Source organism: Hyla sarda, chromosome 1 (genome assembly GCF_029499605.1).
Source record: "Hyla sarda isolate aHylSar1 chromosome 1, aHylSar1.hap1, whole genome shotgun sequence".
Taxonomy (NCBI): Eukaryota; Metazoa; Chordata; class Amphibia; order Anura; family Hylidae; genus Hyla; species Hyla sarda.
Window position 1 is genome coordinate 26,420,161 of NC_079189.1, and position 27,564 is coordinate 26,447,724.

The 27,564-nt window shown below is 43.1% G+C and overlaps 1 protein-coding gene across 1 annotated transcript in view; it reads right to left on the minus strand.

Annotated features, from left to right (window-relative positions):
• Window positions 1-24,126, minus strand: part of GFRA4 (GDNF family receptor alpha 4) — a 435,063-nt gene extending 410,937 nt beyond the window's left edge. Inside the window, exons 1-2 of the mRNA XM_056553308.1 lie at window positions 23,502-24,126; window positions 23,170-23,406 (exon numbers count right to left, since the gene is read on the minus strand). Of these exons, the coding sequence (XP_056409283.1) occupies window positions 23,170-23,218 (49 nt within the window). The 5' untranslated portion in view covers window positions 23,219-23,406; window positions 23,502-24,126. The remainder of the gene's footprint in view (window positions 1-23,169; window positions 23,407-23,501) is intronic.
• Between the last annotated feature and the right edge of the window lie 3,438 nt (window positions 24,127-27,564).

The window sequence follows — 27,564 nt, forward strand, 5'->3', positions numbered from 1 at the left end:
TCCCTGACAGGAAGTTGTGTAGTCTTCTCATTGTCAGTGTGCTATTGTCTCAGCAGCTCTAACACTCCTCCTTCGCTCCTGAAAGGAAGTTGTGTAGTCCTGTCATTGTTACAGTGCTAGTGTCTCTGCAGCTCCCCGAATCCTCCTTCTATCCTGACAGGAAGTTGTGTAGTCCTGTCATTATTAGTGGCGTTGTCTTAGCAGCTCCTTAACACCTCCCTCTCTCCAGAGATAACATATCACATCTGCTGTGTTAACAGGCGTGACTGTATCGTGGACATTTAGGGAGAATGGGGGGTGTGCACAGAATTCTGCCTTATGCTGAACAATGCCACAGGCTGAGGAGCAGCAAGGAAATGAATACAGCAGGTGCTGCAACTTCCCTGATTGTGCGATAGTCTGCTGTGAAATGTTCTGCCACAGCAATGGACAGGGAACTGTCAGGAGTGTTATGGGAGGTGGCAGGGTTGGAGGGATGAGGGAATGAAATGCATTCTGGGAATTGTTGTACTGATCAATTGCTCAACCAGGAAGTACAGGTCAAAGACCCACAAAACAAATGGCTCTTCGGTGGTTTCAGAACTGAGGCAGATAGGAAAGCAATGATATATGCGTCTGCAGCATTTTAAGTTTTTTGATGTTGGAGTGTCCCTTTAAGTACAGTATGTTACATGGTGAGCATATCAATCCCCTAGCCATTGACATATATTAGATGAATCAAAATGGAATCCCACAGCGGACAGTATTGGTCTCTGTTCTTTATAAGGCTATTCAATAATGACCTTGTGTATAATAGAATTTTTTTAATTAAAAAACATTTTAAATTTGACATTGAAAATATCAAATTAAAGGGGTACTCCGCCCCTAGACATCTTATCTCCTATCCAAAGGATAGGGGATAAGATTCTGATCATGGGTATCCCGCCGCTGGTTCGTTTACAGCCTTGCGTGCAGTGCCGTAGGCTCGTGACGTTACGGCTACACCCCACTAGTGAGATCGCGGGCACGCCCCCTCAATGCAAGTCAATGGGAGGGGGTGTGAGGGCCATCATGACCCCTCCCATAGACTTGCATTGAGGGGGCATGGCTGTGACGTAACAAGCGGGGCGTGGCCGTGATGTCACGAGCCTCCACTCCGCATCGCCAGTCATCCGGCACGTAGTGAAGTATGCTCCGTGCACCGGATGTCTGGAGTGCACCAGCTGAGATCGCTGGGGTTCCAGGGGCGGAGTACCCCTTTAAGTGATATGAAAGGAAACCTGCCACACTGAAAATGGCGGATCTGTGAGCATCATAGGAGTTGGACACATTGATATATAGTTTAGCTAGTAATTTATTCGTATACTGTAAATGTCTGTTATACCTATGGGCCAAAGAGTCCAGTGGGCAGTCCTACTTGGTGATTGATAGCCTTCTCTGTATGAGTATACAAGCAGAAATATCTGTCAATCACTGAGTAGCACCACCCACTTGATTCCTGAGCCCAGAGTTAGTAGGCAACAAATCTATATATCAATCTGCTCAGCTCCTGTAGCTTTGATTGACAGTTCTAGCGTCCAATCAGAACACAGTTACAGCTGTCAATGGTAGCCAAAGGTATAGGCCGAGGAAGCTGTCAATACAGAGCACTCAGGACACTTAAAGGGGTTATCCAGGAATAAAAAAAATATATATTTTCTTTCAAAAACCGCTCGCTGTCTGTCTCCAGGTTGGGTGTGGTATTACAACTTGGCTCCATTCACTTCAATGGAACTGAGCTGCAGAACCACACCCAACCTGGAGATGGACAGGGAGTAGTTTTTGAAAGAAATTAGCTCTGTTTTTTTTTTTTTATTCCAGGATAACCCCTTTAATGCAGAGATCCCACCTCCCGGGCCCTTGCCCCTGTAGCAGCCAGTACAGTAAACATATTTTTTTGTTTATCCTGCAGGTTGGATGAACGAAACACATCACATCATGACACTCAACTCCTTGACCTCTGTTTTGGTCCATCAGCAGTTTTGGAGGATCAATACTGCTGACAGTTTCCTTTGGAAAAACACTTGGAGATATCAATGGACAGAAAAATGAACGGTGGCAACCAATGTCAGGCAGCTGCTGTCAAGGCAAATACAAAAATGGGGATTTCGCCTAAATCCAAGTGTAAAAAAAATCTTACACCCTGTGGCTCTAACCAATGATTGCGATTGACAGGAATGTGATGAAATCTAATAATAACCAAGTAACAGAGATGTCAATCTGATTTCATAAAATCTTTTTCTCCATGTGTGCTGGTAAAAATTGAGATGTAAACATAAATGGCTCGAGGTGCACCGAATCTACTGCTAGAACCAAGTACTGTATACTATGGATTAGCTCCGGACTGAAGCTGGTCCGCTAAGCACTTAGATAAGAGGAGAGAAAGATAGTCTCATAGCTTCAGACACAGGTCTACCAGTGGGCATCTTTGGCCGGTGGTTATGGAACCTCAAGACTTCCTCAAAGTGGTGCCCCTAATGTGGGTAAGGAGGTTGTACTGTTATTGCTATTGGACCTTGGTGGTTGGTAGGTGGAACTATCTGGGACAAATTTCCTTTACTACATCTTGTACCCCGTATTAAACATTGGCCAGGCATCAGAGGAAGAGTGTTTGGTGGGTGGTATAACATGAGTATTAGGCCCGTTTTTTGGACACATTAGTCTGGGTTCCTAACTGTAATTGTGGCGGTGGACCTGTTGACAAGTTCTAAAGACCCTTCTACAGCAGAAGTGGGAACCAGCAGTAGTATAAAGACCCCTTTTGTTTACTTAAAGGGGTACTCCTTCCAAAGGATAGGGGATAAGATGTCTGATCCCGACACTGGGGACCTCCACGATCTCCCTGCTGCACCCAGCTTTCGTTTAGAGCATCAGGTGCAGTGCTGGAGGATTGTGACATCACGGCCACGCCCCACCCGTGACGTCCCGGTCAAGCCCCCTCAATGCAAGTCTATGGGAGGGGGCATGACAGCCAATACACCCTATCCCATAGACTTGCATTGAGGGGGTATGACCGTGACATCAAAAGCCTTCACCTCGAAGTTCGCTCCGTGCACCAGATGTCTGGGGTGCCAGAACCGAGATCATGGGGGTACCCAGTGGTGTGACCCTCACCATCAGACATCTAATCCCCTTTCCTTTGGATAGGGGATAAGATGTCTAGGGGCAGAGTACCCCTATAAATGCTATGCTCCTGGATTGAAGAACATCAGCTTTAGAATTTAACCAGTGGTCACATGGCTGTTTTGTGCCCTGCTTGAGGCCATAAGAGCATTTCCAATAAATAAAAAAGATTAGTGCATTACAAGTTAAGACATTTCTTAATCTCTGCGAAACTACAAGGTGGTGAAATACCACAAATTCTTGAAGTTTATCCAATGGAATTTTTTATAACTGGAAGAAAAAAAGGAAATCTAGAACATAAAGCTTAGTGTAAAGACTGTGCATTAGGTGTAGAGGGTCAAAAGTGCCCAATTCTCGCAGTAAGAGTGAGAATTTTGAGTGTTTCACCGGTAGAGACATGTTGTTACAACACAATGTATCCAGGTCCCGTGCTAATAGACCCTCTTCATCAAAGATGACAAGTGGACTGGCTAATTTATACCTCCTTATAAGGATTCATGGCGTGTACCAAGCCCAACGCGAGGCGCGATAACCTCCGAGACTCTGAATATTCATGGTAGACACTGCATTCCTATAACTAGTTCCGAGTTCTATTCCCCAGACATTCCATCCACTTCTATAAATTTCCCTTCCTTGAATAATTACGTTATGGTAAAGGAATACAATGCGGAGTAATTGAACAAATGTGCTATCAAGAAAACAATTCAGAATGGCAATGCTTATGTCTACACGGAACAAAAAAGACAAATTATGGAATAAAAAAAATAGGATTTTCAGCTTTGCCCTGAGTGATGGCTACTGTTTTCCACTCCCATGGGCTTTGGCATACTTGGGTCTTCAGATGTACTCTTATAGCGCTGTTTTTAATTTCCCAGGTTGGACCATTTATTGAAATAAATAGAAAAAAGGTGCTTATGGACATTCACACACTGTTAGCCGAACAACTTCATTTGCCGACTGCTGTTCCTCCTGACCAGCAGGAAGAGGTAAGTAAGCCACTGCCAGACACCTCTGGTGAAGACTTATATCTAAGGAGAACAAAAGCAATGGATATGGAAAATTCAATATGCATGGTTTTTATTTTCCCAACATCACTTTGGGAGTGTTGGTAGGTCAGGTCACCATCACGATCTTCATATCACAGTGGGCCCTTTGTGCCAAAATTGTAGGTTTAGTCAAATTTTCTCTTTAAAAAGTACCTGTCATCAAAACCATATTTTCTAAACTAACTCAGATTATATTCCTTAACTACTCCTAACACCCCTCCTGTCCTTAATTTTTTTTCCAATCTTTAAACAGCTCTGTATCATACCTTTCCCCTTGCTCACATTGTGTGAGCTCCCAGCAGGAGAAAGTGGGCATTCCCCAGCAGGTGTGACATCACTGAAGCCCGCGAGAGCTGCGCCTCGCCATGTCCTGCACACACTTCTTGAGTATGGATTGTGCAGGGAACAGAACAGAGCCACCTAGTGGCCGTTTTTTCAATCACATTAAAAACATATATAGGTTGAGTAGCAAGTAAATAGCAAAGTGTCTTATAATTACATAAGCGACAATATATTAAAGTTTAGTTTGGTGACAGGTACTCTTAAAAGGAGGTAAAATTCCTAAATAAATCACTATTTTTTTTCTGGCACCATGAAGAAACCCCACAGCCATGAGTTTACAAGGATTCTCCACTCCGAAGAGAGTGTTCTATAATCTTCAAAATGGCGGACAATGGTTACAACTTCCTGTTTCAGTTCATGTCAGGAAGAGACGCTCTAAGGCAAAAACCGCAAACAAACAGAGAAGAATATTTGCATTAAATTGCTATTACCTCATAGGGAAAACTATCGTTGTGCCCCATTTAGTTTCGAATTGATCAATATTATGCAAGGCGAGACCGCTGGTGGTGGCCACATCTAGGTAGAGACTGAATAGAGTGATGGTTCTGTCCACTGGAGTCTATGAGGGTTGCGAAAATAACCAAACAAGCTTTTCAGGGGGACTCCTGTTCTTAGAGATGAGCGAACTTACAGTAAATTCGATTCGTCACGAACTTCTCGGCTCGGCAGTTGATGACTTATCCTGCATAAATTAGTTCAGCCTTCAGGTGCTCCGGTGGGCTGGAAAAGGTGGATACATTCCTGGGAAAGAGTCTCCTAGGACTGTATCCACCTTTTCCCGCCCACCGGAGCACCGGAAAGCTGAACTAATTTATGCAGGAAAAGCCATCAACTGCCAAGCGGAGAAGTTTGTGACGAATCGAATTTACTGTAAGTTCGCTCCTCTCTAGCCGTAATGTCTAAGGTGGTATAATCCCCTAAATGACGTTGTAGTGTCTTTAGTGTATTTTGCTCTTTTTGTACCAACGTAATTCTCTGTGTAAACTGTTCATATTAATTAAACAAGACCCTTCACCTCAGATGGTTACTAAGAAGATGTATAATGGCTGAACGACAGTAACCTAGCAGCCTCATGCTACCAAGAATCTCCAGATAATTCAACGCAATCTACTCTCACAACAGAACACAATATTACAGTTTGCCCTTCTATTGGACTTATCAAATATATATATATAATTTTATTTATTTATTAATATTTAAAAATAATAATAATGGTAATCGCAAATACAGTTGGACAGATCCTATTGTAATGTCATGGTCCTGTACTACCCTTAGGCCCTGACAGGTTGAGACCCTCAGTGGAAGGTCTCCCCCTGTTGTTTCCAGAATGTTGTGCATATCACTTTAATGCCTAGACAGTATCCTTATGTATAGGTAGTACAAAGGACCTGTGTAAGTCTGTCACATGTTATGTTATGCAGTCACATGATTTGTTGTCACATGTTCTCCCAGAGAGCACCAGCTTAACCTATGACCCACAGCTTGACCAATGGGCTTTAGTCCAGCCCCCCACTATATAAAGGGGCGGCCATTACAATTCTCTCTTCTACGATCAGTCTTTACTGAGCACAGCAACCACCAGAGATCTCAGTGCAAGTGATCAGCATCTGGAAGACCCCAAAAGCTACAGTCATTCCAGTAAGTCTCAAGTCTATGGACCACATTTATCATTGCAGTGCATGTGAAGCATTTTTTTACACCTTTTTTTTTTTTGTGTGCTGATAATGTGTAGGAGCGCCAAATTTACTAAAAGGTAAAAGAGCTTGGATAAATTTTGTGCAGGTCACATTTTCTGAAATTTCTGTCTACACATACACCAAAAAGCTACGCCATGTCTGGGCTGGTGTAGTTTTAGAGACTTTTCAATGGCTTTGCGCCTTTTTTTGCTCCTTTTTACAAAAAGGTGCAATGATAGATCCCTTCCATATCATGTTTATTGCCAAAATCAGTGGATTGCAACTCAAAATCAGCAGAAATGTGTAAACAAAAAGGGGGAAAAAAAGGCGCAAAAAACACTGCTTGCGCCTTTTTTGCCCCTTTTTTAGACACAAAAAACAGTCTAAAGACAATGATAAATGTGGGCCTATGTCTTCTGTAACTGAAACTAGACAAGTCCTGCATATAGTCAAGTCAAGTCTAATCTCAAGTCAAGTTAACTACAAGTATAATTGGTCCAGCAAGCTGCGAGGTCCTTCTGGGTCCTGGCCACCTCTCTGGGAAATCTGACCATAGCTGTTAGGATAATTCCATCTGTGTTATACTCAGTAAAGCCTCTATTTGACCATAACTGGTTGTGGACTCTCATTTCACTACTAGCAAATGGGATATCGGAGAAGCCTGGCGTGTGGTGTTCCGCAACCCTAAAACCACACTGGCGTCACGAACACTGGGGGTTAACAACATCTTGCCCTTCGGATTAATACCGTCTGATCCCACCGCTCACACGGCTACACCCGTGGTCCCGCCATACACCCCTGGGTAACCACACTATTTATTACTATTTAAAAAAATAATAATTATAATAATGGTAATTGCAAATAGAGTTGGACTGATCCTGTAGAGTCAAAGTCGTATGTAGAAACAAGTACAACCCATCACGAACATCACACTGGGTCCTACGCCATGATGCTGAGTTTGTGCCTTGAGTTTGTTTTCCTTTTGGACTTAGGCTCCTTTCACACTATATTATTGTTCCGTTTAGGAACTTCCGTCAGAAGTTCCGTCACTATATCGGGGAAAACCGGCCGTTACAAAACCCCTGACGGCCGCGACTAAATTGCATTGCAGCCTATGGGGTTTTGTAACTGCCCGTTTGCACCCGTTTATGCCCATAATTCATTACGGACGTTATACAGTGACGGGACATCGTGGCGGAAAAATTACTGAATGACTATATAACGTCCGTAAGGAATTACGGGCATATACGGGTGCGAACAGGCAGTTACAAAACCCCATAGGCTGCAATGCGATTTAGTCGCGGCCGTCAGGGGTTTTGCAAAGGCCGGTTTTCCCCAATATAGTGACGGAACTTCTGACGGAAGTTTCTAAACGGAACAATAATATAGTGTGAAAGGAGCCTAAGTCTTCACACCCCTTGTTTGCAAACAATGGGGGAGATTTATCAAATCCTGTTCAGAGGAAAAGCTGCTGAGTTGCCCATAGCAACCAATCAGATTGCTTCTTTCATTTTCAGAGGCCTTTTCAAAAGTGAAAGGAGTGATCTGATTGGTTGCTAGGGGCAACTCAGCAACTTTCCCTCTGGACAGGGTTTGATGAATCTCCTCCAATGTACCAAGGATTGCCACCTCTCTTGCAAAAAAAAAAAGAAAGTACCAGCCATGCTAATTTGCATAACTAATTGTATATGCATGACATCACCGAATACACATAATCCTGGGAAAATTTTGTCCTATTCTGACCCCTATAATTTTATTATTTCTCCTTATACGGGACTGTATGAGGGCTAATTTTTTGCGCCCCGATCTGTAGTTTTTAACCCCTTAAGGACTCAGCCCATTTGGACCTTAAGGATTCAGACAATTTTATTTTTAGGTTTTCGTTTTTTCCTCCTCGCCTTCAAAAAATCATAACTCTTTTATATTTTCATTCACAGACTAGTATGAGGGCTTGTTTTTTGTGCGACCAGTTTTCCGTTGTAATGCCATCACTAATTTTATCATAAAATGTATGGCGCAACCAAAAAAATACTATTTGTGTGGGGAAATTAAAAAGAAAACCGCAATTTTGCAAATTTTGGAAGGTTTTGTTTTCACGCCTTACAATTTATGGTAAAAATGACATGTGTTTTTTATTCTCTGGGTCAATACGATTAAAACCCATGATATACCCATGATAATATACTTTTCTATTACTGTTGCGCTTAAAAAAAATCGCAAACTTTTTAACCAAATTAGTACGTTTAAAATCCCCCTATTTTGAAGACCTATAACTTTTTCATTTTTCCGTATAAGCAGTTGTATGAGGGCTCATTTTTTGCGCCGTGATCTTTACTTTTTATTAATACCATATTTGCTTATACAAAACTTTTATTACATTTTTTATTAATTTTTTTGGGAATAAAATGTTATAAAAAAAGCAGCTATTTTGGAATTTTTTTTTTTTTACGTTCACGCCGTTCACCGTACGGGATCATTTACATTTTATTTTAATAGTTCGGATATTTACGCACGCGGCGATACCAAATATGTATATAAAAGAATTTTTTTACACTTTTTGGGGGTAAAATAGGGAAAATGGGACAATTTACGTTTTTATTGGGGGGAGGGGGTTTTTCAAATTTTTTTTACTTACCGTATTTATCGGGTATACCACGCACCGGCCTATAACACGCACCCTCATTTTACCAAGGATATTTGGGTAAAAAAAGTTTTTTACCTAAATATCCATGGTAAAATGAGGGTGCGTGTGTGCGCGTGTATACCCCGATATACCCCCAGGAAAGGCAAGGGGAGAGAGGCCGTCGCTGCCCGCTTCTCTCCCCCTGCCTTTCCTGGGGTCTAGAGCGCTGCTGTCGGCCCTTCTCAACCCCTGGTTATCGGCGCCGCTGCCCGTTCTGTTCCCCTGACTATCGGTGCCGGCGCCGATAGCCAGGGGGAGAGAAGTGGCGCCAACAGCCAGGGGGAGAAAAGGGGCAGCGGCACCCATTGCCGGCGCCGCTGCCCCGTTGCCTCCCCCCATACCCGGTGGCATAATTACCTGAGTCGGGTCCGCGCTGCTGCAGGCCTCCGGCGTGCGTCCCCTGCGTCGTTGCTATGAACGGCGCGGCGCACTGACGTCATGCGCCGCGCCGTTCAGCGCATAGCAACGACGCCGGGGACGCACGCCGGAGGCCTGCAGCAGCGCGGACCCGACTCAGGTAATTATGCCACCGGGGATGGGGGGAGGCAACGGGGCAGCGGCGCCGGCAATGGGTGCTGCAGCCCCTTCTCTCCCCCTGGCTGTCGGCGCCGCTTCTCTCCCCCTGGCTGTCGGCGCCGGCACCGATAGTCAGGGGAAGACAGAACGGGCAGCGGCGCCGATAGCCAGGGGGTGAGAAGGGCCGACAGCAGCGCTCTAGACCCCAGGAAAGGCAGGGGGAGAGAAGCGGGCAGCGACGGCCTCTCTCCCCCTGCCTTTCCTGGGGGTGTATCAGCGTATAACACGCGCACAGACTTTAGGCTAAAAATGTTTTTACTTTTATTTTTACACTTTAATAGTCCCCATAAGGGACTATTTAAAGCAATCACTCGATTGCTAATCCTGTTCAGTGCTATGTATAGGACATAGCACTGATCAGGGTTATCGGTCATCTTCTGCTCTGGTCTGCGGGAAGGCAGATCAGAGCAGAAGACTCCCGGAAGGCAGCGAAGCCAGGTGAGGGGACCTCCGTCTGCCGTGCAGGATCATCGGATCGTTGTCGCAGCGCTGCGGGCGATCCGATCATCCTGTTAAGTGACCGTGATGCTGCAGATGCCGTGATCTGTATTGATCACGGCATCTGAGGGGTTAATGGCGGACATCCGCGGGATCACGGGTGTCCACCATTACCGGCGGGTCCCTGGCTGCGATCCACAGCCGGGACCTGCCGCGCATGATGCCGGCATGGCTCCGATGCCCGCGGTTATGCTCAGGATGTAAATGTACGTCCTGGTGCGTTATGTACCACGTCACCAGGACGTACATTTACATCCTGCGTTGTTAAGGGGTTAACAATACCGTTTTTGTTTTGATGTGACTTTTTGAGCGCTTATTTTTTTCCATTAAATGCGGGAGTTGCAGTTAGTTACTAACTACAGCTCCCAGCATGCCCTGATACAGCCTGTGGCTCCGCAGCTGCCCCAAACAAAAACTACAACTCCCAGCATGTTGGACTTTATAGTAGTATATGGTATAGGTCAATGTTTCCCAACCTTGGCGGTCCGGGCATGCTGGGAGTAGTAGTATTGCAACAGCTGGAGGCACCCTGGATGGGAAACACTGGTAGTATATGGTGTGGCTGAGGTTTCTGAGCATTTGTGCTAGGGCTATACAGCAAGGTTGGCCACAATATGGGCCAAAGATCACAGTGAATGGAGCCAAGTAGCAATAGCACACACAACCTGAGGACAGGTGTGGAGCTGATTTTGAGAGAAATTAGCTCAGTTTTTCTATTATAAGGCTGCACTTAAAGGGGTTATGCATAAAAAAAACTTTTTTATATATATATCAACTGGCTCCAGAAAGTTAAACAGATTTGAAAATTACTTCAATTAAAAAAATCTTTATTCCTTTCAGTACTTATGAGCTGCTGAAGTTGAGTTTTTGTTTTTCTGTCTAAGTGCTCTCTGATGACACGTGTCTCGGGAACTCTCCAGAGTAGAAGCAAATCCCCATAGCAAACCTATTCTGCTCTGTGTAGTTCCCGAGACAAGCAGAGATGTCAGCAGAGAGCACTGTTGCCAGACAGAAAAGAACAACTCAACTTCAGCAGCTGATAATTATTGGAAGGATTAAGATTTTTTTTTTATAGAAATAATTTACGAATCTGTTTAACTTTCTGGAGCCAATTGATATATAAACAATTTTTTTCCCTGGAATACCCCTTTAAAAATATTCTGCATCCTCTATAACTCTCTTTAGACCATGTTCTATCACGTGTGGTTAGAATTTTATTGGGAGTGATTTTTCTATGGCAAGTTTTTATGACGCCACTTGTTCCAGGTTATGGCAGGAAGAGCAGCTCTGAGGGCCAAACTGCTGCATTAACAAGTGCACTACCGTGCAGGTATAGAGACCACTACTCCCATGAAAGTTTAATTACTAGAGAGGGAGAACCATTCGCGGTTTGATGGACCTTTTGCCGTGCACAGGTCACATGGTGTGAAATGAGCTCTAGCCCCGGCCAAGGCAAACACTATTAATAGCATTAGAATACTGTATAAATAATTGATAAAGTGATATTTAATGAATGTACTGTATTTTGTATTACTATCCGATTATGAAATATTAAAGGCAATGACGATTACACCGTTTCCCAGCACTGACGCACACAGGCTTTATACGTTCCGTATCTGTTTCCAAGACCTCCGAGAGTTCCCTGTAACAGGACGCGGCGGTATCTCATTTATTTGTGAATATTTGAAGAGGTCGAGCATAGACGTTACGGTCACGCGGCGCGGGACTATATCGCTTGTACAGAAGGATAAACCAGTTTATTTTTTTATTTTTTTTAAGAACAATATGACTACATCCTTAAAGGGGTACTCCACTGGAAAACATTTTCTTTCAAATCAACTGGTGACAGAAAGTTAAACAGATTTGTAAATTACCGTATTTTTCGCCGTATAAGACGCACTTTTTCTTCCCCAAAACTGGGGGGAAAAAGTCGGTGCGTCTTATGCGGCGAATACACCCCTATCGCGGCGGTCCCTGCGGCCATCAACGGCCGGGACCCGCGGCTAATACAGGACATCACCGATCGCGGTGATGCCCTGTATTAACCCTTCAGACGCGGCGATCAAAGCTGACCCCGCGTCTGAAGGGAAAGTGACACTAACCCGGCTGTTCAGTCGGGCTGTTCAGGACCGCTGTGATTTCACCGCGGCGGTCCCGAACAGCCCGACTGAATAGCCGGGTTAGTGCTTACAGGACACCGGGGGGGACCTTATCTGCCTCCTCGGTGTCTTCTCCGTTCAGGGATCCCCTGTATGGCCGGCGCTCTCCTTCCTCGTCATCACGTCGTCGCGTACGTGCGTCGGCGTGCGTAACGACGTGATGGCGGCGACGGAGAGCGAGGATACCCGGCCGGCACAGAGACGTTCCGGAGCGACGGGGACACGGCGACAGCGATGGAGCGACATCCAGGGCAGCGGTGACGAGTCCGGAGCGGCGGGGACACGTGAGTATTACCTCCTCCTGCAGTGGTCTTCAATCTGCGGACCTCCAGATGTTGCAAAACTACAACTCCCAGCATGCCCGGACAGCCAACGGCTGTCCGGGCATGCTGGGAGTTGTAGTTTTGCAACATCTGGAAGTCATCGGGTTGAAGACCACTATTGGGTTCAAAATCTTTATTTTTTTAGATTTTGCCCCTAAAAATTGGGTGCGTCTTAAACGCCGGTGCGTCCTATAGGACGAAAAATACGGTACTTCCATTAAAAAAATCCCAATCCTTCCAGTACTTATCAGCTGCTGTATAATACACAGGAAGTCCTTTTCTTTTTGAATTTCCTTTCTGCCTTACCACAAGCGCTCTCTGCTGACACCTCTGTCAATTTTAGGAAACTCCTGTCCAGAGTAGGAACAAATCCCCACAGCAAACCTCTCTTGCTCTGGACAATTCCTGACATAGACAGAGGTGTCAGCAGAGAGCACTGTGGTCAGACAGAAAGGAAGTTCATAAAGAGAAGCACTTCCTGTGGAGCGTACAGCAGCTGATAAGTACTGGAAGGATTGGGATTTTTTTTTTAAATAGAGATAATTTACAAATCTGTTTAACTTTCTGGCACCAGTTGATTTAAAAGAAAATGTTTTCCGGTGGAGTACCTCTTTAATTGTGTAGCGTAAATCTTAAAAAAAATAAAAAAAGAAAAAAAAAATAGAAAATAATAAATAGAATAATAAATAAATAAATAAATAAATAAATAAAATACTAATATGCATAAATATACATGGCGGCTAATGGAATATTTATTATCCTGCAGTAGTAAGGCGCCACTTTCCCAGCTTTCCCATAACTCTCAGGTTCTGCCCCGACAATGATAGTTACTAATGCCAGAGAGTGATTGTCCAGAGGAAAGGTCAAAGGTCTTCATATGCTCTATTACATTTTTTATGTCCGTCCAGATGGTAAGGGTAGAAAGTCAAGTCATAAATCCTGATTGATTGGCCATGTTATAGCGAGGGCGTGAGCCATGAGAAGCCACCGCCAAGGATGCTGGGTCAGTGGAGGTCAATCAAAGATGTAGCCGGAGACTTTTATTTCTTCTTAGAAAGAGAAGACATAAAAAAGGCCTCGGGCCATAGTCGAAGATGCTGTTTTAGTCAAAGATTATGTTGTAGGCTACAGCTAGTCTAAGACCATGGGCCACGAAATGGGACACCATACGTGTCATGGAGTAGTTGACGTTTCCATAGGCACTTAGAGCTATGTGGCACAATTTGCCATACAGAGTAAATATTGAGTATACTATTTTTATAACAAATAAAAGTAGTATGGTTTCTTCTTAAAGGGCTACTCCGCCCCAACACATCCTATCCCCCATTCAAAGGATAGGGGATAAGATGTCTGATCGCGGGGGTTCCGCCACTGGGGACCCCCGTGATCTCAGCTGCGGCACCCCAGACATCTGGTGCACGGAGCGAACTTCCCTCCGTGCCAGATGACTGGAGGGCGGATGGCCCCCTCCCATAGACTTGCATTAAGGGGGAATGGCAGTAACGTCACGAGCGGGGGGAGTGGCTGTGATGTTACAAGGCTCCGGCGCTGCAACCGACGCTCTAAACGAATGCCGGGTGCAGCTTTGGATAGGGGATAAGATGTCTAGGAGCAGAGGACACCTTTAAGGATAGTGTCATAAAGACATGTGGAGTCATACAGGCCAATGATGCTCTCTTCGGAATTCTGTAAATCTTGGCATACATTCCCAGTCAGTTTCTCACAGTGGTGATGGGTTCATTTTCATGGCTCAGTACTGCTTTATCGTTTCCTCAAATACTAATGCTGCTGCTGCTTTGGAGGGTGAAGCATTGTTTCTCCTTAGGGATAGTGTCATAAAGACATATGGAGAATTATAGGCCATGAATGCTCCACTGGAATTCTGTAAATTTTCTGGAGGGATTTCTGGCTTGGCATACATTCCCAGTCAGTTTCTAAAACTCAATGCTGGAGTGATACACTGACGTTTAAGGGGAAGCTACGTGACAAGGAGGTATGAACTGCTTTACCTATCTGTAATATGTCTTACTACAGAAAAATGCTCCTCCACTAACTAGTCTTCTTTACCACTACCCTATTCTTCTTGCACTGATCACACACTCAGAATTTACTGTACTCAAGAGTCTTTTCACTGAGAGATCAGGTTACAGCTGCCACCCATGGAATTCTATGGAGAAATGAGGTGGAAGAGGAGGAGAAGGGAGCAGCTGCAGAGAGACACACAGAGGCAGAGGGACAAAGAGACCTGGTTGTAGCTTGTCATAAATCACAGCAGTGCTGGATTAATTTACACTGCTCAGTACTGCTTTATAGTGTCCTCAAAGACTACTGCTGCTTCTGATGGTGTGGTATACAGATGTAGGGGAGCAGGATCCTTTCTTTTGTGTGTACAGTGTGTGGGAGACATGATAACAGCTAGTCTACACCCACTAGCCTAGAGATCGAGCCTGAAGAAGCAAAAACAGAAAAATACCATGTACAAGTTACATAATGGTTAAATATAGAGCCGCTCCTCCCATACACACACGTGACATCTTATCTTGAAAAGTAGCTAACTCTCAGCGGACTGATAGTTAAAGGGGTAATCTCCTGCTCAGCGTTCGAAACACACTGTCCCGAATGCTGGAGCAGGCACCGGGAGCTCGTGACGTCACAGCCCGGCCCCTCATGATGTCACGCCCCACCCCCTCAATGCAAGTCTATGGGATGGGGCGTGACCGCCATCATGCCCCCTCCCATAGACTTGCATTGAGGGGGTGGGACGTGACGTCATGAGGGGGCAGGGCCGGCTCCAGCATTCGGAACAGTTTGTTCTGAACATTGAGCAGCGGAATACCCCTTTAATGCTATCAATGGTCCATGTTTTTCCTGATAAACCTCCCAGTGCTCTTTCTGTCCCAGATCGAGTGCACCACCATGGCCGCTCCCTCTATCCATAGTTAGAATATAGCAACAAAGCCACATTATCGCGGAATCATATGACCGGTAATCCGATTTACTAATACGACGAAATCCCTCTAAACATGGGATTAGAATTTTTTGCTTTGCAATCTGCATATGCCACTCTAAGTATTCGAGCACCAAGCTAGACGCCAGACACTCATCCAAGCAGTAGAGACCATCCATTCCTTGAAAAGTCCAAAAAACGTTTGACATCTATCCAGATACCCCAATGGATAAACTCACAGACCAATGCGTCTCGTTATCTTGTGTATCATTGTCTCAAAAACATGTGTTGTTCTGGAGCGTTTGGAAATTCAAAGTGCAGACTAAGACTGACTGTGGGCTAGACAGATCTGATGACATCACCACAGGCTATTTGATGATGTCACTTAATGGTGAATGGTCAACTAAGAGCTACGGTAGGGGACCACCATTAGTTGCTGCAATCCATCTGAGGTGGAAGTGGTCTCCTCCATTGCTCTGCCCAACCTGGATAATCATATGTGTCCATTATTTCCGATGTGGCAGACTAAGACTGGCCTGGGGGTCTGGCCTAGATCTGATGACATCACTGCAGCCAACTTTTTGGTGTCACCTGTGAGTTTTATCCAAATCAGTTTTCTCTGAAAAACCTGACATTCACTAATGCTGTAGTTAAAAACAAAACAAAAGATAATAATAAAAATTGGAGAGCGGACAGGATCGACTATAACGTGCATACAGTGTCTTTTCTTTACACCTACTTCACCGAGAGGTTTTTTTTCCGTCCTAAACCCCCCTCAGTCCTGCAAGCCTACGATTATTCACCCTGAACCCGCTCACTGGACCATGCTGTACTGTACCAGGATCATGCTGAACTAGTACTTTTTGGGGGTGTTTTATGTTAAGTAAATTGTTACCTTGCAGAAAAAAGAATGCGTGGATTTCGGCTGCTTCCGAAAAACTCCAGCTGCTTCCGAAGTGAGAAGGACAAGTGAGAGGTGTGCGCCCGGTCCAGTGAGCGGTGTCCAGGGTGGATAATCGTAGGCTTGCAGGATTGAGGGGGGTTTAGGATGAAAAAAAAACCCTCTCGGTGAAGTAATTGTGAAGAAAAGACACTGTATGCACTTTATAGTCGATCTTATCCGCTCTCCAATTTTTTGTATTTTTTTGGTTTTTATCTTGTTATTCGGAGGGATTTGGAGCCGACCGAAATGGATCGCAGTGGATAAGGATCTCCAGGGGATATTGCAATATAGGCAATTCAAAAGTGTGAGTGGTTTGTAAAAGAAGCACTCACCAAGTGTAAATTTGTTTCCCTATTTTCCATAGTTAAAAGTCCTTGGTTGGTGAAAGATTTTATTTCTGTACTTTTCACTATAATGCTGTTTTTGTCACATTGTTTGTCATGAGATTTTTTTTCTTATTTTTTTTTTTTTAAAGAAAAGTCAAAAGTCGAATAGAAAAACACTACAACATATATTTTATTATGTCGCTCCTGCAACTGGTTGGTATTTTAGCTTAATGGGGTCGGTTCTGGCATCAGTTTTCCTCAGGGAAACATCACTGGATCGCTAGATTTATGGGAACAGGGCCTACTAGCTGCGGTGGCGGTCAGCCCTCCATGTGGGTTGGAAGTGGCCCCCTTACTTGCTAAGTCCATTGGTGGAAACCCAATCGTTTGTAGTTACTGTAGATAACTCTATAATGTATCATTTGTTTTTGAATGTACCATAGAACATTTGCCTGGGTACAGGTTTGTTTTCCCTGGTGGGCATGGTTACACAACACATCGAATCCCTCATGGGTGAGGTTTAGATGGCCACTTGGCTGCTCTGACTGCCTGCCACTTGGATTCCTGCAGCCATGCTGGTCCATTCTCACGCTCCGCTCTTCACAAGCCTTTGGGCTCTCCTTGTCTGGTGTACAGGCAGACGTCAGACATCACCAGCCAAACGCGGAACCCGCCCCCAATGATCCAATCAGAACACAGCATGACCTGCCCTCTCCTGATTGATAAAGCCAAGCGCCAAAACAAACCATCGGTGCTAATTGTATGAGCATCCTCCTTGGTGCCACCCTGTCTTGTTGGGTAGCGTTATATTGTGCCATTCTCTAATTGGGATAAGGTGACATTATAGCTTTTAATGCAATCTATCTCATATATATCTATCTATCTATCTATCTCATATCTATCTATCTATCTATCTCATATCTATCTATCTATCTCATATCTATCTCATATCTGTCTATCTCATATCTATCTATCTATCTCATATCTATCTATCTATCTATCTATCTATCTCATATCTATCTATCTATCTATCTCATATCTATCTCATATCTGTCTGTCTCATATCTATCTATCTATCTCATATCTATCTATCTATCTCATATCTATCTATCTATCTCATATCTATCTCATATCTATCTATCTCATATCTATCTATCTATCTATCTATCTATCTATCTATCTATCTATCTATCTCATATCTATCTATCTATCTCATATCTATCTATCTATCTATCTATCTCATATCTATCTATCCATCTCATATCTATCTATTTATCTCATATCTATCTATATATCTATCTCATAGCTATCTATCTCATATCTATCTATCTATCTATCTCATATATATCTATCTATCTATCTCATATCTATCTATCTATCTATCTATCTATCTATCTCATATCTATCTATCTATCTATCTATCTATCTCATATCTATCTATCTATCTATCTCATATCTATCTATCTATCTATCTATCTATCTATCTCATATCTATCTATCTATCTCATATCTATCTATCTATATATCTCATATCTATCTATCTTTTCCATATTTATCTATCTATCTCATATCTATCTATCTCATATCTATCTATCTATCTATCTCATATCTATCTATTTATCATGTTTGTAGATATCTCATATCTATCTATCTATCTATCTATCTATCTATCTCATATCTATCATGTTTATAGATATCTCATATCTATCTATCTCATATCTATCTATCTATCTATCTATCTCATATCCATCTATCTATCTATCTCATATCTATCTATCTATCTCATATCTATCTATCTCATATCTATCTATCTATCTATCTATCTATCTCATATCCATCTATATATCTATCTCATATCTATCTATCTCATATCTATCTATCTATCTATCTATCTATCTATCTCATATCTATCTATCTCATATCTATCTATCTATCTCATATCTATCTATCTCATATCTATCTATCTATCTATCTATCTATCTATCTCATATCTATCTATCTCATATCTATCTCATATCTATCTATCTATCTCATATATATCTATCTATCTATCTCATATCTATCTATCTATCTATCTATCTCATATCTATCTATCTCATATCTATCTCATATTACTCTATTTATATCTATCTCATATCTATCTATCTAATATCTATCTATCTCATATCTATCTATCTATCTATCTCATATCTATCTATCTCATAGCTATCTATCTATCTCATATCTATCTATATATCTATCTCATATCTATCTATCTATCTATCTATCTATCTATCTATCTCATATCTATCTATCTATATATCTATCTCATATCTATCTATCTATCTCATATCTATCTATCTCATATCTATCTATCTATCTATCTATCTATCTATCTATCTATCTATCTATCTATCTCATATATATCTATCTATCTCATAACTATCTATCTCATATCTATCTATATATCTCATATCTATCTATCTTTTCCATATCTATCTATCTCATATCTATCTCATATATATCATCTATCTATCTCATATCTATCTATCTATCTATCTATCTATCCATCTATCTCATATCCATCTATCTATCTATCTATCTATCTCATATATATCATCTATCTATCTCATATCTATCTATCTATCTATCTATCTATCTCATATCTATCTATCTATCTATCTATCTATCTATCTATCTATCTCATATCTATCTATCTATCTATCTATCTATCTCATATCCATCTATATATCTATCTCATATCTATCTATCTATCTATCTATCTATCTATCTATCTATCTCATATCTATCTATCTATCTATCTATCTATCCCCAGTAGTCATTGCTACCTGAATATCTATCAGTCTAGAAAAATAAAGGAAGCAGCAACTTTCTTCCAGACGGCATCTGTCTCCTAAACTCTCCTAAGGACAGAACCACTAAGACACAAGATAGAATTATTCATAGGAATCTACTGTCTCCTACAGGCTGCGCCGCTTCTGCCGCCTCTACGCGTACAAAATAGCAGCACCCTGGCATTACAGAGCGATCTGGATACCAATGCATTCAGACACTGAACGACATCAGCTCCAGCAGCTGTGGGGTTAACCTCTAGGAGAAAAATCCTTTTTAATTCTGTTGGAGAAGCTTCCAAATGTTATGATTGCCAATGAAACAACTAGTAAAATATCATATATATATCATTTTTTATTATTATTATTTTTTTGTATTTTATTTATATACTTTTTTATGTTCTGATTTATTCATTTAGTTAATTATTTGTATTTACTGTTTGACTATATTTGATTTCCTGTATTTCACAACAGTTTATTCTTCCTCTAACTTGCAGTTTTTTAAAAATACTTTTAAACATTTTTTTTTATATTTAAAAAAAAAATAAAATAAAAAAAATGATTGCTAAAAATAAAAAACCCCCTCCTACCTAAAGCCCTGGGTGCTGTGAACTTCACCCTTAACCGTCACTGACTACAGGATTATCCTTATCTCAGACATCATCAACCAATTCCCAGATGACGCAAAGGTGTGAACGGTTCGCCAGCGACCATTCATCCGGCGAACGATTCCCATTTTCGTATGCGCCAATTAATGGCTTGTCTCATAGCAGGAGCTTTTAATTCTTCAAGCTAATGCTAAGCGTTAAGTCTCATCCGAGGTCCCATTTTTTAACGAGCGCCATTCAGGAGGGAGCTGTGTACTTTAGAGACGCTCCTCATTTAACCCTAATAGTCTAATAGTCATTTCTATGGGAGTAGAAAAAAAAAAAAAAAAAAAAAAAAAAAACAAACAGAAAAAAAATAAACCAAGCTATTAAATAGATTGTGCATTTGCAATGTGTTGGTTGAGTAACCTCATCTTGTGGAAAAATGATTATACAGCAATGTAGAGGGAGGGAGGGAGATTTACTGCACAGGGGGAGGGGATGGGGGGGGGGGGTTTCTAAGAGTGTGGGGGTGGTCCCTACAAAAAAGATGATCCGACAGCTGTCAACTATGATTGAGGGATAGGCAGAGGGGTCAATGCAGGAGCAGCAGAGCTGAGTTTGTCAAGTGATATCACTTAATAGACAGAGGTGTCCATGCAGGAGCAGCAGAGCTGAGTTTCTCAAGTGATATCACTTCGCTGTGATACATAGGACAACCAGCAACTGCATTGGGGACTTATCGCTGCACACCAATAAATGCAGCTTACGAAAGTCAAATGGCTACTTGGCTCTGCTACATCTTGGCTAGCTGGCTTGGGGATGAGAAGATTTTGTTAAGAACCCTGGATTTTTGCATAGAAGTAGTAGACCTTAGGATGTTGCCAAACTACAACTCCCAGCATGCACACCAATAAATGCAGCTTACGAAAGTCAAATGGCTACTTGGCTCTGCTACATAATGGCTAGCTGGCATAGGGAGGAGAAGATTTTTTTAAGAACCCTGGATTTTTGCATAGAAGTAGTAGACCTTAGGATGTCGTAGAACTACAACTCCCAGCATGCACACGAATAAAGGCAGCTTACGAAAGTCAAATGGCTACTTGCCCTAGCTGGCATAGGGATGAGAAGATTTTGTTAAGAACCCTGGATTTTTGCATAGAAGTAGTAGACCTTAGGATGTTGCCGAACTACAACTCCCAGCATGCACACCAATAAATGCAGCTTATGAAAGTCAAATGGCTTCTTGGCTCTGCTACATCTTGGCTAGCTGACATAGGGATGAGAAGATTTTGTTAAGAACCCTGGATTTTTGCATAGAAGTAGTAGACCTTAGGATGTCGTAGAACTACAACTCCCAGCATGCACACCAATAAAGGCAGCTTATGAAAGTCAAATGGCTACTTGGCTCTGCTACATCTTGCCTAGCTGGCTTGGGGATGAGAAGATTTTGTTAAGAACCCTGGATTTTTGCATAGAAGTAGTAGACCTTAGGATGTCGCAGAACTACAACTCCCAGCATGCACACCAATAAATGCAGCTTACGAAAGTCAAATGGCTACTTGCCCTAGCTGGCATAGGGATGAGAAGATTTTTTTTTTAGAACCCTGAATTTTTGCATAGAAGTAGTAGACCTTAGGATGGTGCTGAACTACAACTCCCAGCCGTTGGCTGTCTGGGTATGCTGGGAGTTGTAGTTCTGCAACATCTGGGCGCAGTTTAGAGACCACCAATCTATGGGTATTAGAAGGAGAGGTGAGAACAGGCTCTAGACCCAAAGCCTTGATAAATAATACAGATCTGCTATGCCTGGGGGTAAAACTCAGGTAGAGGATGTCTTTACGCACACATTGTAGTAGAACTGCATGTAGAGATGTAGCAGAGCTGAATCGACTGCAGCCCAAAATGTATCCCCATGCTTTAGGACAGGATTTCCCCAAGCAACGTGCCTCCAGCTGTTGCAAAACTACAACTCCCAGCTTGCTGGCCATGCTGGGAATTGTAGTTGTGCAACAGCCGGAGGCTCGCTGGTTAAGGAAATGGCAAACTCAGCTCTACTGCATCTCAAGTTGAATTCAGTAATATGCACAGGCATGTCTTTATACACACATGATGGAACAGCTGCAGGTACAAAATGTAGCAGAGCTGAATTGTGTGCAGCCCCAAATGTATTACCACGCTTTAGGACAGCGTTTCCCCAACCAGCGTGCCTCCAGCTGTTGCAAAACTACAACTCCCAGCTTAATGGCCATGCTGGGAATTGTAGTTTTGCATACTGGTTTTGGACATGGCAAACTCAGCTCTACTGCATCTCAAGTTGAATTGAGTAATGTGCACAGGGATGTCTTTATACACACATTATGAAACAGCTGCAGGTACAAAATGTAGCAGAGCTGAATTGTGTGCAGCCCCAAATGTATTACCATGCTTTAGGACAGCGTTTCCCCAACCAGCGTGCCTCCAGCTGTTGCATAAAACTACAACTCCCAGCATGCCCGGACAGCCGAAGGCTGTCCGGGCATGCTGGGAGTTGTAGTTTTATGCAACAGCTGGAGGCACACTTTTTGGGGAAATACTGATTTAGGAAATGGCAAACTCAGCTCTGCTGCTTCTCTAAGTTGAATTGTTACAATAAAACAACAATAAGCTTTTTTTTTTTTTTCTGCAACAGTGAACCTTGCTTATTTTAACCCTGCCAGTGCCACCCTTCACATACATCACTAGTGCCAGGGGAGCCACAGCCAGTCTACACCACGAAAACCTGGGCATGGTAAAGCTCAGATCACCCTCATTTCCAGGTGTTACAGTGCCCACATAAGGTGGTCACTTGCCAGTCTACACATATCCACGTAATCATACCCGCTGCAGGATGATGCCAGTATGCCAACTATGCATAGCCCAGCAGGGGTGCCAGGCTTATGTGTGCGCAGCCCAATGCAGTGCCAACTCAATGTGCCAGTCTGCACACACACACACATACACATGATTACACAGCTGGTGTGTGCACAGCCAAAAGTGCCATCTGATGCCAACCTGGAAAACATAAAATCCCAGCACAATGCCAATTGGAATAAGGGTATAGGTGACTTACCACAGATGAGCAGGAGCAGGACACATCCACACAGCCTGACCGAGCTCATGGTTGATGATGATGATGGTGGTAGTGGGTGATGAGAAGGAACCCCTTGGCACAGGGACTTAAAGGGGGCTTCTTGGAGGGGGGCACTTCAATGCTTTAGCTCCGGGCTCTGCAGGTGTATAACTCACTCTCTTCCCAGCTAAGCTCTGCACCTTGTATTATACACATCCCCCTTTTTTTAAATCCAAGCTGGGGGAAAAAAAAATAAAAAATAAAAAAATAAAATAAAATAAAAATAAAATAAAATAATAATAATAATAATAAAAAAATATATATATCCTCACAATCCAAAAAGGAGGCAAAGGTGGGGATGAGAAGTTTGGCTGCAAACTTAAGGTGGATTATTATTTGTTTCTTTATTTTTTTTCTTCTGAGCTGCAACTTTAAAGAGATGGGAAAATCCTGGGAAGCCTTGGAGATCCTTCCTGTGGGCAGAGTGCCTCCTTAAATCCTTAGAGAGAGAGAGAGAGATGGGGGGGATGATGCTCCTGTATACTTACAAAAAAAAAAATATATATATATATATATATGCTTTATTTTATATAAAGGTATATCCTTTGCTTCTAGGCAGAGAATCCTGGTATTATGAGGGGTTATCCTCTCCTGGCAGCAGTTACATCCCTGGCACTGATGCCCCCCTTTAATGCTGCTGGGTTCTTCACTTGCCTCCTTCTTCTTCTGCTGCAGCCCAGCACCATGCAATGTAATGCAATGCAATCCCTCTCCCAGGTCTGTGGCTCTGCTCCCAGCACAGGAACAGAGCTGCTTGTCGCCTGAACACAGCTTTGGAGTGCTTTAAAGGGACATGAAGAGTCATAAATTGTCTGGAGCAGCAGCTTTTCTCTATGGCATCAGCAGTGGAGGCAGCAGCAGCAGTGCAGGCAGCAGTACAGGCAGCAGTGTAGGCAGCAGTACTTCCCTCACTTACACATTGCCTGGTAATGGGGAAAAATGTGAGCATCACTAGTGTCTATCAATCACATGGAGCTCAGCATCACCCCCTGTGTGTGCAGGGAGAGGGCTGCAGCCAGTTCTTAGGCAGTGTTTCCCAACCAGGGTGCCTCCAGCTGTTGCAAAACTACAACTCCCAGCTTACTGGCTATGCTGGGAATTGTAGTTTTGCACACTGGTTTAGGAAATGGCAAACTCAGTTCTACTGCATCTCCAGTTTCCTAAATCAGTATTTCCCCAAAAAGTGTGCCTCCAGCTGTTGCATAAAACTACAACTCCCAGCATGCCCGGACAGCCTTCGGCTGTCCGGGCATGCTGGGAGTTGTAGTTTTGCAACAGCTGGAGGCACGCTGGTTGGGGAAACGCTGTCCTAAAGCATGGTAATACATTTGGGGCTGCACACAATTCAGCTCTGCTACATTTTGTACCTGCAGCTGTTCCATAATGTGTGTATAAAGACAACCCTGTGCACATTACTCAATTCAACTTGAGATGCAGTAGAACTGAGTTTGCCATTTCCTAAACCAGTGTGCAAAACTACAATTCCCAGCATGGACAGTAAGCTGGGAGTTGTAGTTTTGCAACAGCTGGAGGCACGCTGGTTGGGGAAACGCTGTCCTAAAGCATTGTAATACATTTGGGGCTGCACACAATTCAGCTCTGCTACATTTTGTACCTGCAGCTGTTCCATAATGTGTGTATAAAACTTCCCTGTGCTTATTACTCAATTCAACTTGAGATGCAGTAAAACTGAGTTTCCCATTTCCTAAACCAGTGTGCAAAACTACAATTCCCAGCATGGCCAGTAAGCTGGGAGTTGTAGTTTTGCAACAGCTGGAGGCACGCTGGTTGGGAAACACTGCCTTAGGGTGCATTCACACTGAGTAATTCAAGAGGAATTTTCTCGCGTAATTCCTCTTGATTTCTCCGCTAGTGACAATTGAACATCTTCCCCTTCCATTGACTTTAAAGGAGTAGTCCTGTGGTGACCCAGTGGTGAACAACTTAACTCCTATCCTAAGGATAGGGGATAAGTTTGAGATCGCGGGGGTCCGAACGCTGGGGCCCCCTGCGATCTCCTGTACGGAGCCCCGACAGCCCGCGGGAAGGGGGCGTGTCGACCTCCGCACGAAGCGGCGGCCGACACGCCCCCTCAATACAACTCTATGGCAGAGCCGAAGCGCTGCCTTCAGCAATCTCCGGCTCTGCCATAGAGATGTATTGAGGGGGTGTATCGGCCGCCGCTTCGTGCGGAGGTCGACACCCGCTATCTGACCGGAGAGCCTGGCCCCCGTACAGAGAGATCGCAGGGGGCCCCAGCGGTCGGACCCCCCGCGATCTCAAACTTATCCCCTATCCTTAGGATAGGGGATAAGTTTTTCACCACTGGACTACCCCTTTAATGTATTTTACGCTCTTCAGTTCACACTGCGGAAATTACCCTTGACATGTTCATTCTTCATGCGGAATCCGCGAGCAGAATTGCATTGAAGTCAATGGTAAAAATAATTTTCAGGTCTAAAATATTTTGTGCGTAATTCGCGCTGATTTCGAGCGAAATACGCGCGGAAAATAAGCGTATTGTAGCGTAAAATGAACGGAATGTATGCGGAAATCAAGCGGAAATCATGGGTGCGAAATCAGCTCAAAATCCGTTCTAAATGCTTGCATAATCGGCGCGTAATACGCGCCAATTTCGCTCAAAGTACGCCAGAATTACGCAAGAAATACGCGCGGAAAATTAAAAAAATATATATTTCGTACCAAATTTTTATGCTCCAATTCCTCGAACTTTACTCAGTGTGAATGCACCCTTAGGGGTATGCTTTTTCTCTCATTGGGGGTCAATTTCTTTCATTCCAGTGGAGGTTTAAAGGGGTTATCCAGGAATCAACTGGGTCCAGAAAGTTAAACAGATTTGTAAATGACTTCTATTAAAAAATCTTAATCCTTTCAGTACTTATGAGCTGCTGAAGTTGAGTTATTCTTTTCTATCTAAGTGCTCTCTGATGACACCTGTCTCGGGAACCGCCCAGTTGAGAAGCAAATCCCCATAGCAAACCTCTTCTACTCTGTGCAGTTCCCGAGACAAGCAGCGATGTCAGCAGAGAGCACTGTTGCCAGACAGAAAAGAACAACTCAACTTCAGCAGCTGATAATTATTGAAAGGATTAAGATTTTTTTTTTTTTATAGAAGTAATTTACAAATCTGTTTAACTTTCTGGAGCCAGTTGATATAAGAAAAAAAGTTTTTTCCTGGAATACCCCTTTAAGTCAGGAACCCATGCTGGTTGTAAACCTCTGCTGTCTACAGATTGGGCAGCGGATTGTTTGAGCAAGCAGAGATGAATTTGTCATTTGGTTATGGAAGGGTTTCTCAACCAGGGTGCCTCTAGGTGTTGGGAAAACTACAACTCCCAGCATGCCCAGACAACCGTTGGCAACAGCTGGAGGCACCCTGGTTGGGAAACACAGCTAATATTTAGGAATTAAATTTATACATATCTATCTATTTATCTAAAATGCGAAGATACAGCAGCACACCCAGTAGTAAAGTGCAAAAAGTGGGATTTATTGACCCATATCAGATGAGATGTTTCGAAGGCATCACGCCATGATGGCGTGATGCCGTCGAAACATCGCATCTGATATGGGTCAATAAATCCCACTTTTTGCACTTTACTACTGGGTGTGCTGCTGTATCTTCGCATTTTGGATTGTCTGTGCAGTATGCGATTGGGACTGCTATCCTTGCTTGCACCCCAAGATTTTGACTGAATACGTGGTTGTGCGGCCTACCTTCTATATTGACATCTATTTAGCTATCAATCTATATAATTATTTATTATTATTATTATTTTTAATAATAATAATTTAATATATATATATATATATATATATATATATATATATATATATAGCTAAAAGGGACGAGTATTTTCCTCAGGGAGAGACACCGCTTCTGGTGTAAAACAGAGATTCAAAAAGGCTTTTAGCACTCCGCGGGCTTTCTGGGTAAGAAGTATGCAAAATAAGTTTCTCATCACACCACCATATAAGGTAGCATGCCCTCTGATCAGCTCTGGCTCTGGTTACAAAGTAACCAGAGCTAGAGCTGATCAGAGGGCACGCTACCTCATATGGTGGTGTGATGAGAAACTTATTTTGCATATATATATCTGCTCCCCCAGTATAAATGCACAACCGCATTTGGGGTTGAGCACCTCCAGCCATTTGAGACCAAGTTTTTTTGTTGTTTGTTTAAATTTTATATTTGGAGGTGTGTAAACTCCAAAATTAATGTGCCTTGAATATCTACAAGGCAGCATTAAGGTAGCACCTGTGAAGCCAGGCACCCATATTAGCCAACTCAGGTGGGGCTTGCAGCTTGCCTCC